The 14,596-nt window shown below is 46.9% G+C and overlaps 1 protein-coding gene across 1 annotated transcript in view; it reads left to right on the plus strand.

Annotated features, from left to right (window-relative positions):
* Window positions 1–14,596, plus strand: part of KIF26B (kinesin family member 26B) — a 781,172-nt gene that overhangs the window by 744,892 nt on the left and 21,684 nt on the right. The window contains exons 11-12 of the mRNA XM_007949154.1: window positions 3,584–3,746; window positions 4,863–8,280. Of these exons, the coding sequence (XP_007947345.1) occupies window positions 3,584–3,746; window positions 4,863–8,280 (3,581 nt within the window). The remainder of the gene's footprint in view (window positions 1–3,583; window positions 3,747–4,862; window positions 8,281–14,596) is intronic.

Genomic DNA, 14,596 nt, shown 5'->3' on the forward strand with positions numbered 1-14,596 from the left:
CTCTGTTACCAGTCCATCCTGCTCTACCCAACCTGCCCTCCACATCCAGGGCTCTTCCCACTTGGCTAGGGGTTTCTAACTCCCTGTCTAGCCTGGACGGTGCCTGGGTGAGGCTAGCAGCTCTGTGCCAGGCTCTTCTCTTTTCCTGGCTGCAGTCTTGATGCTAGGTCTGGGCTGAGTTTGGGCTGACCATTAATTATCCTGCAAACTCTTTGAACCCTTTAATTTCCTTACCAAAGATCCTAGGATAAATCTACAGTTTTCAGGTCTCTTTTCCAAGATAAAAGATCATCATGAGGCTGGAAAAGTCAAAGCTTTATGTCCACCTCTTTGACTCCCACAAGGGCACATTGTAGAGTCTGGAGGGGAGCGGGGTATGTGAGACTTGTGTTAAAATGCTGGTTGCTAAGCAACACACTTCTTCAACAGTGTGGCCTTTTTCTTTTTTTGAAACATCTGTCCATATGATTGACTCATGAATGGGGAATCATGTGGAAACACAGAGGGCAAACAGTTCAATATAACAATGTTTATCCTTTTACTCTGTCTTTGGCATCTTTTCCTGAGGATTTATTCAGGGTCACTTGGAGAACTGGTACATGCCTTTACCTGGTGCAACTGATTAACAAGCCATATCATTAGGAACTCCCCAGTATATGATTGCAACATAACCCTCAAAGAATCTATCTTCTTCTTTCTGTATTGAAGATGTAGTCCCATTCGTGTCAGCCACTGTGTCTCTGCAGAGAATGTCTGCCTGGAATGGAACTTGACTTCCACTGTTTGGTTGTCAACTCTGCTGGTGTCTGTGCCATCCTGCAGGATACATTTTGAATAGAGTTCACTACTTACAAACAGCCCTCCCTACTCCTGCTCCACATCCCCCTTACCGCTCCCTCCCACCACTTTCATCACTGACTTATTATGCTTGAAAGGAAGCATTGATACATTTTTAAATTGCCCTGGAACAGAGCCATAGTGAGCCTAGCGTCCACAAACTGACACCTTAATTGATCCCAGATGGAAAAGAGAAAACCATTGCTCTCACACCACAGCCTCCTCCTACGGGCATGACACAGGTCACGTGTGAAATGGTTCCTCTCATGTCTTCACAGCCTAATCTCCATGGACAGTGGCTGGCATATCACACAGTCCAAAGGGAAAGAAGTGGCTAACTCAAGGAGCGCATAGCCAAGTGAGGGACCCAGACACAGATCTGAAAACAAACACTTCTAACTTGGCATCATAAACACAGCATGGATCACAAACACAAGACATGGAGGGTATCTCAGCCTTAAGGATCAGGGAAGAATTCAGACAGGAAATGACATTCGGCAGTAGTCCAGAGGGTGCGTGTTGATGAAGTAAGCAGAAGTGTTTTAAAAGTAAGGCAGGAAGAACTTTGGGGCAATTTTGTTCTTGTTAGTTGTCATCAAGTTGGCTCTGAATCATAGTGGCATTATGGATAATGGAACAAAATATTTCCCAGTCCTGTGCCATCTTTCTGATTATTGTTATGTTTGACCCCATGGCTGTAGCTACTGTGTATTTTGAGTGCCTTCCAAACAAGGGTAGTCATCTTCTAGCACTATATCAGACAATATTCTGTTGTGATCCATAAGGTTTTTGTTGGCTAATTTTTGGAAGTAGATTGCCAGGCCTTTCTTTCTAGTCTGTCTTAGTCTGGAAACTGCTGGAATCTGTCCACCTTGAGTGGACAGACTGACTGTTGGGTGGTGGTGGGACAAGTATAATCCAAAAGAAAAACCCACTGCCGTTGAGTCTATTCCAACTCATAGCAACCCTACAGGACAGAGCAGAACTGCCCCCCTGCCATAGGGTTTCTAAGGCTGTAAAACTTTACAGAAGCTAGCTGCCTCATCTTTCTCCCACAGAGCAGCTAGTGGGTTTGAACTGTTGACCTTTTGGTTAGCAGCCAAATGCTTTAACCACTGCACCTGAGACAAGTATAAGAATGAAAAAACATGAGTATTCCTCTAGGTCAAATTATTTTTCTTTTTTTAAACTAACTTCTTATTATGTTTTGGGTGAAAGTTTGCAGAGTAAAACATTGGTTTTCATTCAACATGTCATACACATTTTGTTTCATGATGTTAATTACAATCTCTGCAATGTAGGCAGTCTTCCTACTTTCTCCCTATGGTAACCATTTCCATTTGTCCTTCTTTTCTATAGGTTTTTGCCTTCAGAGCTTTACTGTTGGGCAAATGCTGCCCTTTTGATCGCTTATGTTTGGGTGTTCTAAGTAGTGTGTACTTTCTGGGTGTTATTGTTCATCTCAGAGGCCTATTTTTTGGCTGAAACTTGAGCCACAGGAGTGAGTTCAGTTCCAGGCCTGAAGGGTGACTAAGGGCCATAGTCTTGGGGGTTCCACCAGTATCTATCAGACCAGTAAGCCTGGTCTTTTTTTTTATTATATTGAGATTTGTTCCGTATTTTTCTCCCACTCTATCCAGGATCTCCTATTGTGATTCCCTTTCAGAGTGGTTGGCAATAGTAGCCAGGCACCATCCAGTTCTGGTCTGAGTGAGGGTCATGGATGCTGGGGTTCATGTAGCCCACTAGTCCTTTGGACTAGTTATTTCCACGTATATTTGATTTTCTTCACTCTTCTTTGCTTCTGACAAGGAAAGACCAATAGTTGTATCTTAGATGGATGTTTCAAAGCTTTTAAGATCCCAATCACTACTCACCAAAGTAGAATGTAGAACAGTATTTGTGTGGACTATGGTATGCCAATTGAACTTGATGTCCCTGTGTCCATGTCAAATACTTAAAGAGCTAAAGAACCATTCACAAACTCCTGGGGCTCAACATCATCACTCAAGATTCTGGCCCTACACAGGTCCTGCAAAGTCCAGTCCCCAGAGGAAGCCTTTCCAGAAAGTTCTGCATCCTGCTGCGGATTGAGTGAGTGCTTGGGTCTATGTCTGTATTTCTCCATTCATAATCAGAGCAGAGATTCTGTTCCTTCATGATGACCAGTGAAAAAGTATGAGAGTCAAGAGACAGTGACAATGAAGTAATTGCAACTCCTTGACAAAAAAAAAAAAAAAATTGCCCTTACCATAAACATATAGGTCATCAATACAAGCTTTAGTTGGGTGACTGTTTTTTGTTGTTGTTGTTGTTGTTGTTGCAGGGACTGTATGTGTGCAGAATTTACAGAGAAAGGCTGTGTGTGTAGCTAGCATGCCCAATCCCTGGTCACAAAGGCATTCTCTTGATCCGTTCCCCTTGTTTCTATTCCCAGGCCTCATTATATGCCATATCATATGCACATACACAGACACACAGGAATACCCACCACAGCCAGGACAGAGGTGCCAAGGGAGGTGTTTTGCATGAATTCCATCCTTGGGTTTAGAAGCACTTGCTCAGCTGCCAAATACAAATAGTCCCATGCTGGATCATGATGCTAATTAGTATGCCATTTAAAAATAGAGGGGAAAAAAATTGCCCACAACAACAAAAAAAGCCACATAGAGACCTGAAGCCATACCCTGACAGCCAACGTGAAGCATGGCCCACTAATGCAGCCTTAATTCACTTTGTCGTGCAGAGACAGCAAGCTCACCATGTTGCTGCGTGAATCCCTGGGGAACATGAACTGCCGCACGACCATGATCGCTCACATCTCAGCAGCAGCGGGGAACTATGCAGAAACCCTGTCCACTATCCAGATCGCATCGAGAGTCTTGAGGATGAAGAAGAAGAAGACGAAGGTAAGGAGTTTGCAGAGTGTGGGGTGGATGAAGGTGCTGTAGAAGTCCTGCCCTGGTACAGCATCAGAAAGAACCAATCAATGTGTCCAATCCCAATGTGTGAGTGCTCCATGTGTACTTCAGGGATAGAAAACCTTCAGGCTGATGCAGAAGCATCGCTCCTGGTTTGTCCCCTCCATAGAACTGATGCACTCCACAATCATCCCACCTGCTATGGGGAATACTTGGTCCACATTAAATGTTACAAATGTTTTGCTACTTTTGAGGCTGAAAAAATGGGGCAGGGATGGGAGATAGCCACAGTTTTCCTCTTGTTTGTCTTGGTCTGATGTAGATGAAGACAGTGCCCTTCAACTGATTGACTCCAAAGAGGATAACTAACTCCTTCCTTACATGGCCCTAATTCCTCCTGCATTTCCAGGAGTAATTTTCATTCTGCTGGGTTTTGTGATGTTAATTCCGTGGTTTCACGTTGATACTAAGAGCCTGCTAAAAGTCTTTCCCCAGGCACCAAAACCAGGGCAGTAGCAGCATGACAAGAGTGTTTGACACAATCATGATTGTGGTCATTCAGGTCCAGGATCAGTTGATGATGTGTGGGACTTTTTTCTTCTTCTTCTGTTTGTACCTCCATTGCATAAAGCAGCTCCTGGGTGGCATGACTGGTTAAGCACTCTACTACTGACTGCAAGTTAGTGGTTGGAACCCACCCAGAGGCACTTTGGAGAACAAGTCTGGGTCTGGCAGTCTGCTTCTGAAAGGTCACACAATCAACTCAATGGCAACTGTTTTTGTGTTTGGTTTTTTGTGTTTTTTTAATAAAGCAGATATTACCAACCAGTGCTTTGTGGCATAGGGTGCTCCAAATGGCTTAGGGTGCCAAATTGGATATCTATTCAGCCTTTGGGCATCCAGGTGGAGCCTGTGCTGGTTGCCTCACTCTCTGAGTATCCTCTTTGCTCTCCCAGTATGCCACACAGGAGTTATGATTTATATTTGTAGCTGTGATATGGAAAGGTGGATGCAAACTATCAGTAGCCTAAGTTCAAGCTGCTGCCTCTGCCCCTTAATGCATGTTGCTGGCCCACCCACTCTTTATCCTTCTCTGACCCACAGTACACGTCAAGCTCCTCTGGGGGAGAAAGCTCCTGTGAAGAAGGCAGAATGCGCCGGCCCACCCAGCTGAGACCGTTTCACACAAGAAATGCAGTGGACCCCGACTTCCCCATCCCTCACTTATCCAATGACCCTGACTACTCCTCCAGCAGTGAGCAGTCCTGTGACACAGTCATCTACATTGGGCCAAATGGCACAGCCCTCTCCGACAAGGAGCTCACCGACAACGAGGGGCCTCCAGACTTTGTTCCCATTGTGCCAGCCCTGCAGAAGACCAGGAGCGACAGCTGGCCCACAGAGGCAGTAGAGGCTGCAGCCAGCAAGTCAGAAAGGGATTGCCTGAAGTGCAACACATTTGCTGAGCTGCAGGAGAGGCTAGATTGCATTGATGGCAGTGAAGAGCCCAGTAAGTTTCCTTTCGAAGAGCTTCCTGTCCAGTTTGGGGCAGAGCAGGTAAGCAAATGTCCCTCGCTAGGCCAGGCGGCTGAGGCCAACTCACTCTCCGAATCTGATACGGAAGATAATGGGTCAGACAGTCACCTGACTGAGAGAGAAGGTGCTGACCCTCCAGCCTCCAAGATGCAGTGGAATCATTCACCCATCCTAGCCATGGCGCTCACCAGCAGCCCCAGTCCTGCCTCTCCCAGGAGCATCCCCGGCAGCAGCAGCCAGCACACCTCCTCCCAGCTGGTGCAGAGCCCCAGCCTCCAGAGCAGCCGTGAAAGCCTGAACTCCTGTGGCTTTGTGGAAGGCAAGCCCAGGCCAATGGGCTCCCCCCGGCTGGGCATCGCCAGCCTGTCTAAGACCTCAGAGTACAAGCCCCCGAGCTCTCCTTCCCAGAGATGCAAAGTCTATACTCAGAAGGGGGTCTTGCCCTCTCCTGCTCCCCTGCCTCTCCTGAGCAAGGATTCTGGCATGGTGTCCAGTGAGTCCTTGCTGCAACCTGAAGTCCGAACCCCCCCAGTTGGAATGAGCCCCCAGATTTTGAAGAAATCCATGTCTGCTGGGAGTGAAGGGTTCCCTGAAGACCCTCTTGATGACAACCATCCTACAGCAACTTCTTCCAAGTCTAAGAAGGAGATCCTGAGTACCACAACAGTGACGGTACAGCAGCCCCTGGAGCTGAACGGTGAGGATGAGCTGGTGTTTACACTGGTGGAGGAATTGACCATCAGCGGGGTCCTGGACAGCAGCCGCCCTACCAGCATCATAAGCTTCAACAGCGACTGCTCCGTGCAGGCCTTAGCATCGGGCTCCCGGCCTGTCAGCATTATCAGCAGCATCAGTGAGGACCTGGAGTGCTACTCAAACATGGCTTCTGTCTCTGAGGTCAGCATCACCCAGTTCTTGCCCCTTCCAAAGCTAGCACTAGATGAGAAGGCCCGTGATGCTGGGAGCCGGCGCTCTTCCATCAGCTCCTGGCTGAGTGAGATGAGCACGGGCAGTGATGGCGAGCAGTCGTGCCACAGTTTCATAGCCCAGACGTGCTTTGGGCATGGGGAAGCCATGGCTGAGACTCCGGCCTCAGAATTTGTCAACAGCATCCAGAACACTGCCGTGGTATGCAGAGAGAAGCCCAAGGCAGGCCCTGACAATGTGCTTATCTTGTCTGAAATGAGGGAAAATACTTTCAACAAAGCCACCCCCATCAAAGCCTGCAAGATATCAACCCTGGGCAAAGCCATGGTCACGATCTCTAATACAGCCAACCTGAGCCACTGTGAAGGGTACATCCCCATGAAGACCAACATCACTGTCTACCCCTGCATTGCCATGGGGCCCCTGAGTGTCCAGGAGACTGAGGTGTCCACTGCCTCAGTCAACACAGCCCCCAAAGCAGCACAGTCCCAGGAGAACCACAATACCAGTGCAAAGAAAGAGATGGAATTTGAGGACCCATGGCTAAAACGAGAAGAGGAGGTGAGAAAAGAGAATGCTTATCCTAATGAAGGAATTAGGTACGAGACTGGGACCGGCCCCACAAAGCCGGAAGCCGGGCCTGAGCAGGAGCAGGAACAGAAACCCAGTGCAGGCAACAGGCTCAACAGCAGCAGCGGAGAGGTATCTGCCTCCCCCATGGCTGACAACTGCCACAGGATCATTGATGGCTGTGAGATGGCCTTGCCCAGTTTGGCTGCCCAAAGCCCCGTGCATTCCAACAAAAGCCTGAAATCTAGCAGCCTTCCAAGGGCTTTTCAGAAAGCCAACAGACAGGAGGAGCTGGACAGCCTCTTCCACCACTGTACTGCTGAGACCAATAGCATTGGCACCAGCTGGGGTGCCCAGCCCTCAAAGGTGACCCCGGGAAAGGTGGCTTCACCCAAGCATTGTGTCCTAGCTCGGCCCAAAGGGATACCCCCTCTGCCCCCTGTAAGAAAATCCAGCTTGGATCAGAAGAACCGAGCCAGCCCCCAGCACAGCACCTGCAGCAGCAGTACCAGCAGCCCCTTGAACCAACCAGCGACTTTCTTGGCCAGCTTTCCAGAGGAGCCTGGCAGCAAAATGAAGGATGTCAGTAGCAGCAGCAAGCTCTTCAGTGCCAAACTGGAGCAGCTGGCCAGCCGGACCAACTCTCTGGGCAGGACCACTGTCAGCCACTATGAATGCCTCTCTCTGGAGAGGGCAGAGAGCCTGTCGTCCATGAGCTCGCGGATACACGCAGGCAAGGACAGCACCATGCCCCGCACAGGAAGGAGCCTGGGCCGCAGTGCAGGGACCTCACCCATCAACTCCGGTACCACTCAGTCTGCTGGGGCCTCGCCTAAGGCCAGCCAGTCCAAGATCTCTGCTGTGAGCAAGCTCCTCCTGGCCAGCCCCAAAGCACGGAGCCTGTCCACATCCACCACCAAAACCCTTAGCTTTTCCACCAAGTCCCTGCCGCAGTCTGTGGGCCAGAGCTCCAACCTGCCCCCTAGCGGGAAGCACATGTCCTGGTCCACTCAGTCCCTCAGCAGGAACCGTGGCTCCGGCTCAGGACTGGCATCCAAGCTGCCACTGCGAGCAGTCAATGGTCGCATCTCCGAACTGCTGCAGGGCAGCACGGGCCCCCGGGCACTGCAGCTGCGTGCCGGACCAGAGGCAGAAGAGCGCAGTGGCCATGTGGAGGAGAAGCCAGCGGCGCTTGTGCACATGCTGCCTTCACCCTACAGCAAAATCACCCCGCCACGCAAGCCCCACCGCTGCAGCAGTGGGCATGGCAGTGACAACAGCAGCGTGCTGAGCGGGGAGCTCCCGCCAGCCATGGGCAAGACAGCCCTGTTCTACCACAGCGGTGGAAGCAGCGGCTACGAGAGCATGATGCGAGACAGCGAGGCCACAGGCAGTGCCTCCTCCACCCAGGACTCCATGAGCGAGAACAGCAGCTCTGTCAGCGGGAGGTGCCGTAGCCTCAAAACTCCAAAGAAACGGTCCAATTCAGGTAGGCCTCCCTCGGCCCAGGGGCAGAACAGGCTGCCCCCTCAGCTGTGCCAGAGGTGGGATTGCCCAGACTCCTGAAAGCTGTCAGGGTTTTCCCTTCCCGGTAGCTTGTAATCCGTCAGCTGGGACAAATCATGGGGTTTTACTGCAAATAAGTCTGACTGGTAGTTTGGGGCATCATTACCCTTAAAGCTGTTCGTGCCTGTTGGTCATCAGTATGGTGAAAGGGCACTGGACTGGAACAAAGGTGCTGGCTTTACTCTCACAGCTGTGAAAGGCAGCTGGCTTTGTCAGGTTCTGTCCTTGGATTTAAACTACTCAAAGACCAAGAATGCTGTTTAGTGCTTTCTATAGGGTTAGGTGAAGGTAGCCACCCTCATGACCTAGTGTCTGCTGAAGTCTGTATGTGTGGCTGGTGATCTCCCAGACCCACCAATCTCTTTCTGGGACATGAAAGGAAGAATACTTTATCTCACTGACAGAGCATTAGGAGAGGCCCGATTGCTCCTCCACTTCTGTTCTGGTTACCTAGTGCCGCTCTGATAAGAATATACCACAAATGGGATGGCTTGAACAAACAGTTTATTCTTATAATCTGGAGGCCTTAAGTCTGAGTTCAAAGTGCCAGGCTCTAGGGGCTGGGTGAAAGCCCCTCATCCTTGGGCTTCAGCTCTGCCTCCTGCTACCAGCCCACTGAAGCTGGAGGCTTTTCTTCATTCAGCTGCTGGATGCTAAGGCTGACAAACCCAAGGTTGACAAGTAACAAGGCACAGTCCCGATGTTACCAAACCACATAGCAGGCCATTAATTCAAGTCCATTAAAAGTCCCAAGATCAGCAGAGCATGGCAGGCTGCTAAACAACGACTGGACTACATGCAGGGTTCAAGCATGCCATAAGCTAGAGACCATTCCCAAAGCTATTTCTTATATACAGGAAGCAGATCACATCCCTAAAGCAGCTACTCAGCTGCTTATGGTAGATCCTACCATGGAGTTGATTGCCAGTGTCATCATGGAGAATAACTACCACCAGCTGCCCAGCCACTCAACCAGGCCCAGCCAAGTTGACACACAACCTTAACTACTACAATTTTCCACCATAAATCCTCACAGACAGTCATGTATACACACCTTCCACAGGCCCTGGAATACTTACACACACACACACACACACACACACTGCACACCACACAAACTGCACATATCTACCACAATGTCTGAAATGACTACACACACACACACACAGCCTGCATCTGTATGCCACACACAGACATGTACACACATGCATACATATGCATGCTTGCACACATATATGATGTACTCTAGCACAAACTGCACATATACCCAACAGTTTTGAAAATGCATGCTTTTAGGTGAGGCCTTGCCATCTGCTATGAAAACTTAAATACTACAAAAGGGCTAATGTATAAAAGCCAAAAACCAAAACCAAACCCATTGCCATCTTGTCGATTCTGACTCGTAGTGACCCTGTAAGACAGAGCTGTACTTTTTTTTTTTTCTTTTGATTTTGTTTCTGTTATTTGGGTGGAAATTTACAGAGCAAATTTATTTTCCATTCAAGAGTTCATACACATTTTGTTTCATGATATTAATTGCAATCCCCACAGTATAACAGCTCTTTTCCCACTACTTCCTGTGGTTACCTTTCCCTGTGTCCTGCCTTCTGACCTTTCTCCCTGCACAAATGCTGCCCTCTGATCCCTCATGGTTGATTGTTCTAAGGAGTACACCTCCCTGGTGTAATTGTTCACCTCATAGGCCTGTCTGTTGTTCGGCTGAAAGTTAAGCCACTGGGATGAGTTCAATTCCAGGCCCCTAGGTTGACTAGGGGCCATAGTCTCAGGGTTTCACATCTGTATTAGGCCAGTAAGCTTAGTCTTTTTTATGATTCTGAGTTTTGTTCCACATGTTTTTTTTCACTCTATTCAGGATCTCCAATTTTGATCCTTCTCCGAATAGTTGGTAGTGGTAGCCAAGCACCATCTAGTTCTTCTGGTTTCAGGGTGATGTAGACTGAGGTTCCTATGGTCCAGTAGTCCCTTGGACTAAGTATTTCTATGCATGTTTGATTTTTCGTCACTCATCTTTGCTTCAGATGAGGAAAGACCAATAATTATGTCTTAGATGGCCACTCACAAGCTTTTAAGACCCCAGTTGCTACTCATCAAGGCTGTATATCTTTAAGGAAGCATATTGCCACATATTTCTCCTGTGAAGCATCTGGTGGTTTTAAACCACTGACCTTTCAGTTAGCAGCCAAGCACTTAACTACTGCACCACCAAGGCTCCTTGTATAAAGCCCACTGATTTCTTAATCTGAATTAGGGTGTATATGACAGTAAGTTGTGATGGGCAAAGAAAAGGAGGCCCAGGTCAGAGCTGATGGCCCTGGTAGCCATGGGGTAGATGAGGTGAAAGGATAATAAGGAGAGAAGACAGGGAGAAAGAAAACAAAAGGAACCAAGGACAAATTATGCTACTTCAGAATTATGCCTGAAATCATCTCTGCTCTTGTATAGCCTCTAAAGAATTGTCCTGATGTACTCATAAGCATAACAACTCTAATGATTGAAACAAAACCTCATACAGAGCCCCACATGCCCTTCTGTGCCTTTGCTGAAGACTATAGCATTGCTTCCTGCCTTCTGGGCTTGTCCTTTGATATCCTGTGGCCTCAGGGTACTTTGTGGAACCCTCAGCTGTTTGAGAACCCTCAAAAACCATTGCCCAGGATATTGGTGCCCTCAGCTTATTTTGGAATTAAAAGGTGGGTGAGACCCAGAGGTGGGACCTCTCCTCTCCTGCTCCAGCAGCAACTGCCACACAGGCCTTTCCTCTCAAGCAGAGGGCTGCTTTTTCCTCTCCTCCCATCATAGGCAAGTATGAGGTGTGGAATGTTTCAACCCAAACATAAAGTCTGTGGTTCATGCATGTCATAAACTATTTGTCTTCCTCAAATTAAAGAAATCAGATGCAGGGAACTGTGCAGTCACACAGGTTTACATACACAGAAGGTACAATTTACAAAGCCCATCCTCCCACACCCATCATAGATCATCAAACTTGGCCATGATGATGTCATACTCAAAGCAGGAATCCTCATGGCTGTCAGACCCTGATGTCTTTATATCCCAGATGGTGTGTGTTTCATTCTTTGATGCACTTTGACAGTGCCCCACAGTACCCTCACCCCTTAGCATCTAAGCAACAGACCTTGAGAACCCTGGCTAAGATGAGTAGAAAATGAAAAACATTCTGTGTAGCTAACAGCTGCCTGTGTCTTATTTCCTGGGCCAAGGACATCAAAATGTTTTGAACTATGTGCATTGTACTAAAAACAACAAGAAAGTTCATTCTAAGCCAGAAAATAAAAATCTGCTGGCCTTCTTGATTCTTGGTTGATAAACTTCATTATTATAATCTATTCAGTCTTGGTCTTTAAATGCCAGATTTTTATGTGACATTTGATATGCAGTCATATGAGCGTTAGTGTTATAAAATGCTTTTCTGGACTCTAATTTAGTGCCTTCAATCTGCCAACCCACTTCATGATTTCAGTATCTTTCACTCTTTTTTTTTTTTTTTGTAAGACTTTCATGTTTTCGTTTAGCTGGAGCAAAGCAAAGAATAATTGTGAAAAAGCAAATACGTACAAATAACTGCTTGCAGGTGGACAGCAGACTCTGCATATGTCCTTGCTCTAGCACTATTTCTTTTTGTAAATGTTGTCCTTTGAGGGTCTTGTGTTAGGAAGGGCTATTGGATGGAACCAGTGTGAAACAAAAGCACCATGGTTGGTGTTAAGAGATGGGATTTAATAGAGTGAGTGGCAAGAGCATCAGACTCCTGTGACCAGCTGCCGTAGATCCAGGCCTCCATAATGGATATGGCCATGGAGATATGCTCATTTCAGGTTAGGTGACCTTGTCTCACTTATTTATGATTATTATTAAGAGAAATGCTGGCTGTCAGACATGATCAACATAAATCAAAAGCAACATCTTTAAGAGAAGCCATAAAACTCCCTAAAGGAAATTCCTAGCTAGATGACTAGATTCTACAAATACTAAAGAAGTTTGAAACTACACAGCAGACAGGAAGTTGTCTTTTATCTGAGATTGTTTCTGAATTTGGAAAATGTTAATGCTTTGATTATATCCTTAATGAAAACGAACTAGAATTATATTGCTGGGAAGATGACCTTGAGCTCTTTGAGTGCTCTGTAGTATATGTAGCAATAGAAAAAATAAGACATCACCACAGTTCATCCTCCTAGACCATTTCTGGAGCCCCATGGTGATGGAGGGGGCACGAAACTAGGCCCATTCCATTGCTCATACCATGATGCAGGGAGGAAATTATGCAAAAAAGCAGGAGACTTGTGTCTTGAGCTGTGTGACCTTTAGACCATAACTATCCTCTCTGAACTTTCATTTTCTCATGTCAAAGGAAAGTAAGGGAGTTGCTAGGTAACCACAGTGATTTCTCTGTGGTTCATATAGTATAAAACAACAACAACAACAAATTTACTGTCATCAGGTTGGAACCAACTATAGCGACCGCTCATTAGGTTTCCAAGGCAGTATCTCTATGGAAGTAGATTGCCCAGTCTTCCTTCTGAGGAGTGGCTGGTGGGTTTGAACCACCAGCCTTCTGGTTAGCAGTCAGATACCTTAGGCATTATGCCACCAGGGCTCATTCACATAGTATAAAAATAATACAAAGAAGACATCCTTCCCATTAGATGATCTATAGTCAATGGGATTCATTCTCAACTGTTCAGCATTTATCAGGCATCTTCTGCGCTCCTAAGAGCTAGCCAGTAGGGAAGTTTCAAGAGGGATGTATGTGTGTATGTATGGAGATGGAGAGTACAGTATAGAAGACAAGGTCACTGTAAGAAGTTTGCAAACTAATTGGACAGAAAACATGGGACCAACTGCTGAGTGGTGTGGACCAGACATATATGTAGGAAGCATTCAACAGAGGGCGGATCCCTGGGAATCAGAGCAATTGAAGAAAGCCGCAAGGACATTGGGATTGAGGCAAGCCTTGCAGGATGCTTCATTCAGACTGGTTGAAGAAATGAAGGGCATTGTAGACACAGCTCAGAGGTAGCAATAAGCCAGGCCTCTGGATCAAATAGTGAGATTAGCTCAAGGAAGTGAATATTCTTAATGGATATAATGAGAGATTAGAGAATATAAACTCAGATTAAGTTATACTTTGAACATCTAGCCACTATAATGAGAATTATTATAGTTAACAATGGGAAGTCATTATAGGTCCTTGATCAAGAGAGTTGATAAAGTGAAAAGCTTGGGGTTGCTTTGATCAATAGATTTTCATTGATTCACCCACAGTTCCATGCTAGCTGCTCTATGGTCAGTGACACTAAATCACATATGCTGTATAACTATGTGTTAGTGACGACAACCAGCCCTGGAGAAAGTAACTGTCTGTCCTGGCCCTTGTGCATGTAGGTTTCTGAGAAGATTTTAATTGGTGATAAGCCATTTCATCTCATGTGGCATCAGCCTAGCCCCAACCCTGAGCCCCCAATTCTTACAATAGCACATATCACATATATGAGGTCTCCCCAGGTACTCTATATCTTTTTCCTACAGTCTTTCAAATTTCATTCTCAACCCTGTGTTACCCCCTTGGCTTCTTTCTCTTTTGGGCTAGCGGGAGACATCTGAACATTAGGTCAGCAGCACCTTGGTCTGAAGGAAGTTCTTTTCCACTGCAGGCAGTTCCACATGTAATGTAACCCAGCAGCCAGGTACCTCTATAAGAGAGGGAGGCTCTGCCCACAGAGAAACCAACCTTGGAGAGCATATTAGTTCTGGGGTAAACCCAGGATTTGATCTGCCTGGAATCAGGCTCCTACTAGGCCTGCTCTGTTTCTGACTCAGTTAGCTCAGTGCCCAGCACTGTGCCAGGGGCAGATTAGCATTGAATGTCCTGAATCAAGTCATAAATTCATTGGTTGTGTGGTCCTAATAAACATTAGTGCATATTTCTTCTCTGTGTGTTTTTCATATCTTGTCCTCTGGGTATTAAGCACCTTAAATATTAGATCTAGTCTTCTCTTTTCTTTGTCATTCTAAGCACCAAATCCAGTGCCTCCCCATCCTTCCCTTCATGCCAAGTCAACTTTACTGACTGATGGCCTTATCTTTAGGGCTCTTTTAGCGTGGGTAGCACTTCCATCCTTCTTGATGGGTAGGGCTGCAGAAGGTCCAGGTTCTGGAGAGAGCTGCATGAGGTCTGTCTCTACAGACAGATGTGT

This window comes from Orycteropus afer, unplaced genomic scaffold (assembly GCF_000298275.1).
Source record: "Orycteropus afer afer isolate SDZICR_OR568_19922 unplaced genomic scaffold, OryAfe1.0 scaffold00239, whole genome shotgun sequence".
Lineage (NCBI taxonomy): Eukaryota > Metazoa > Chordata > Mammalia > Tubulidentata > Orycteropodidae > Orycteropus > Orycteropus afer.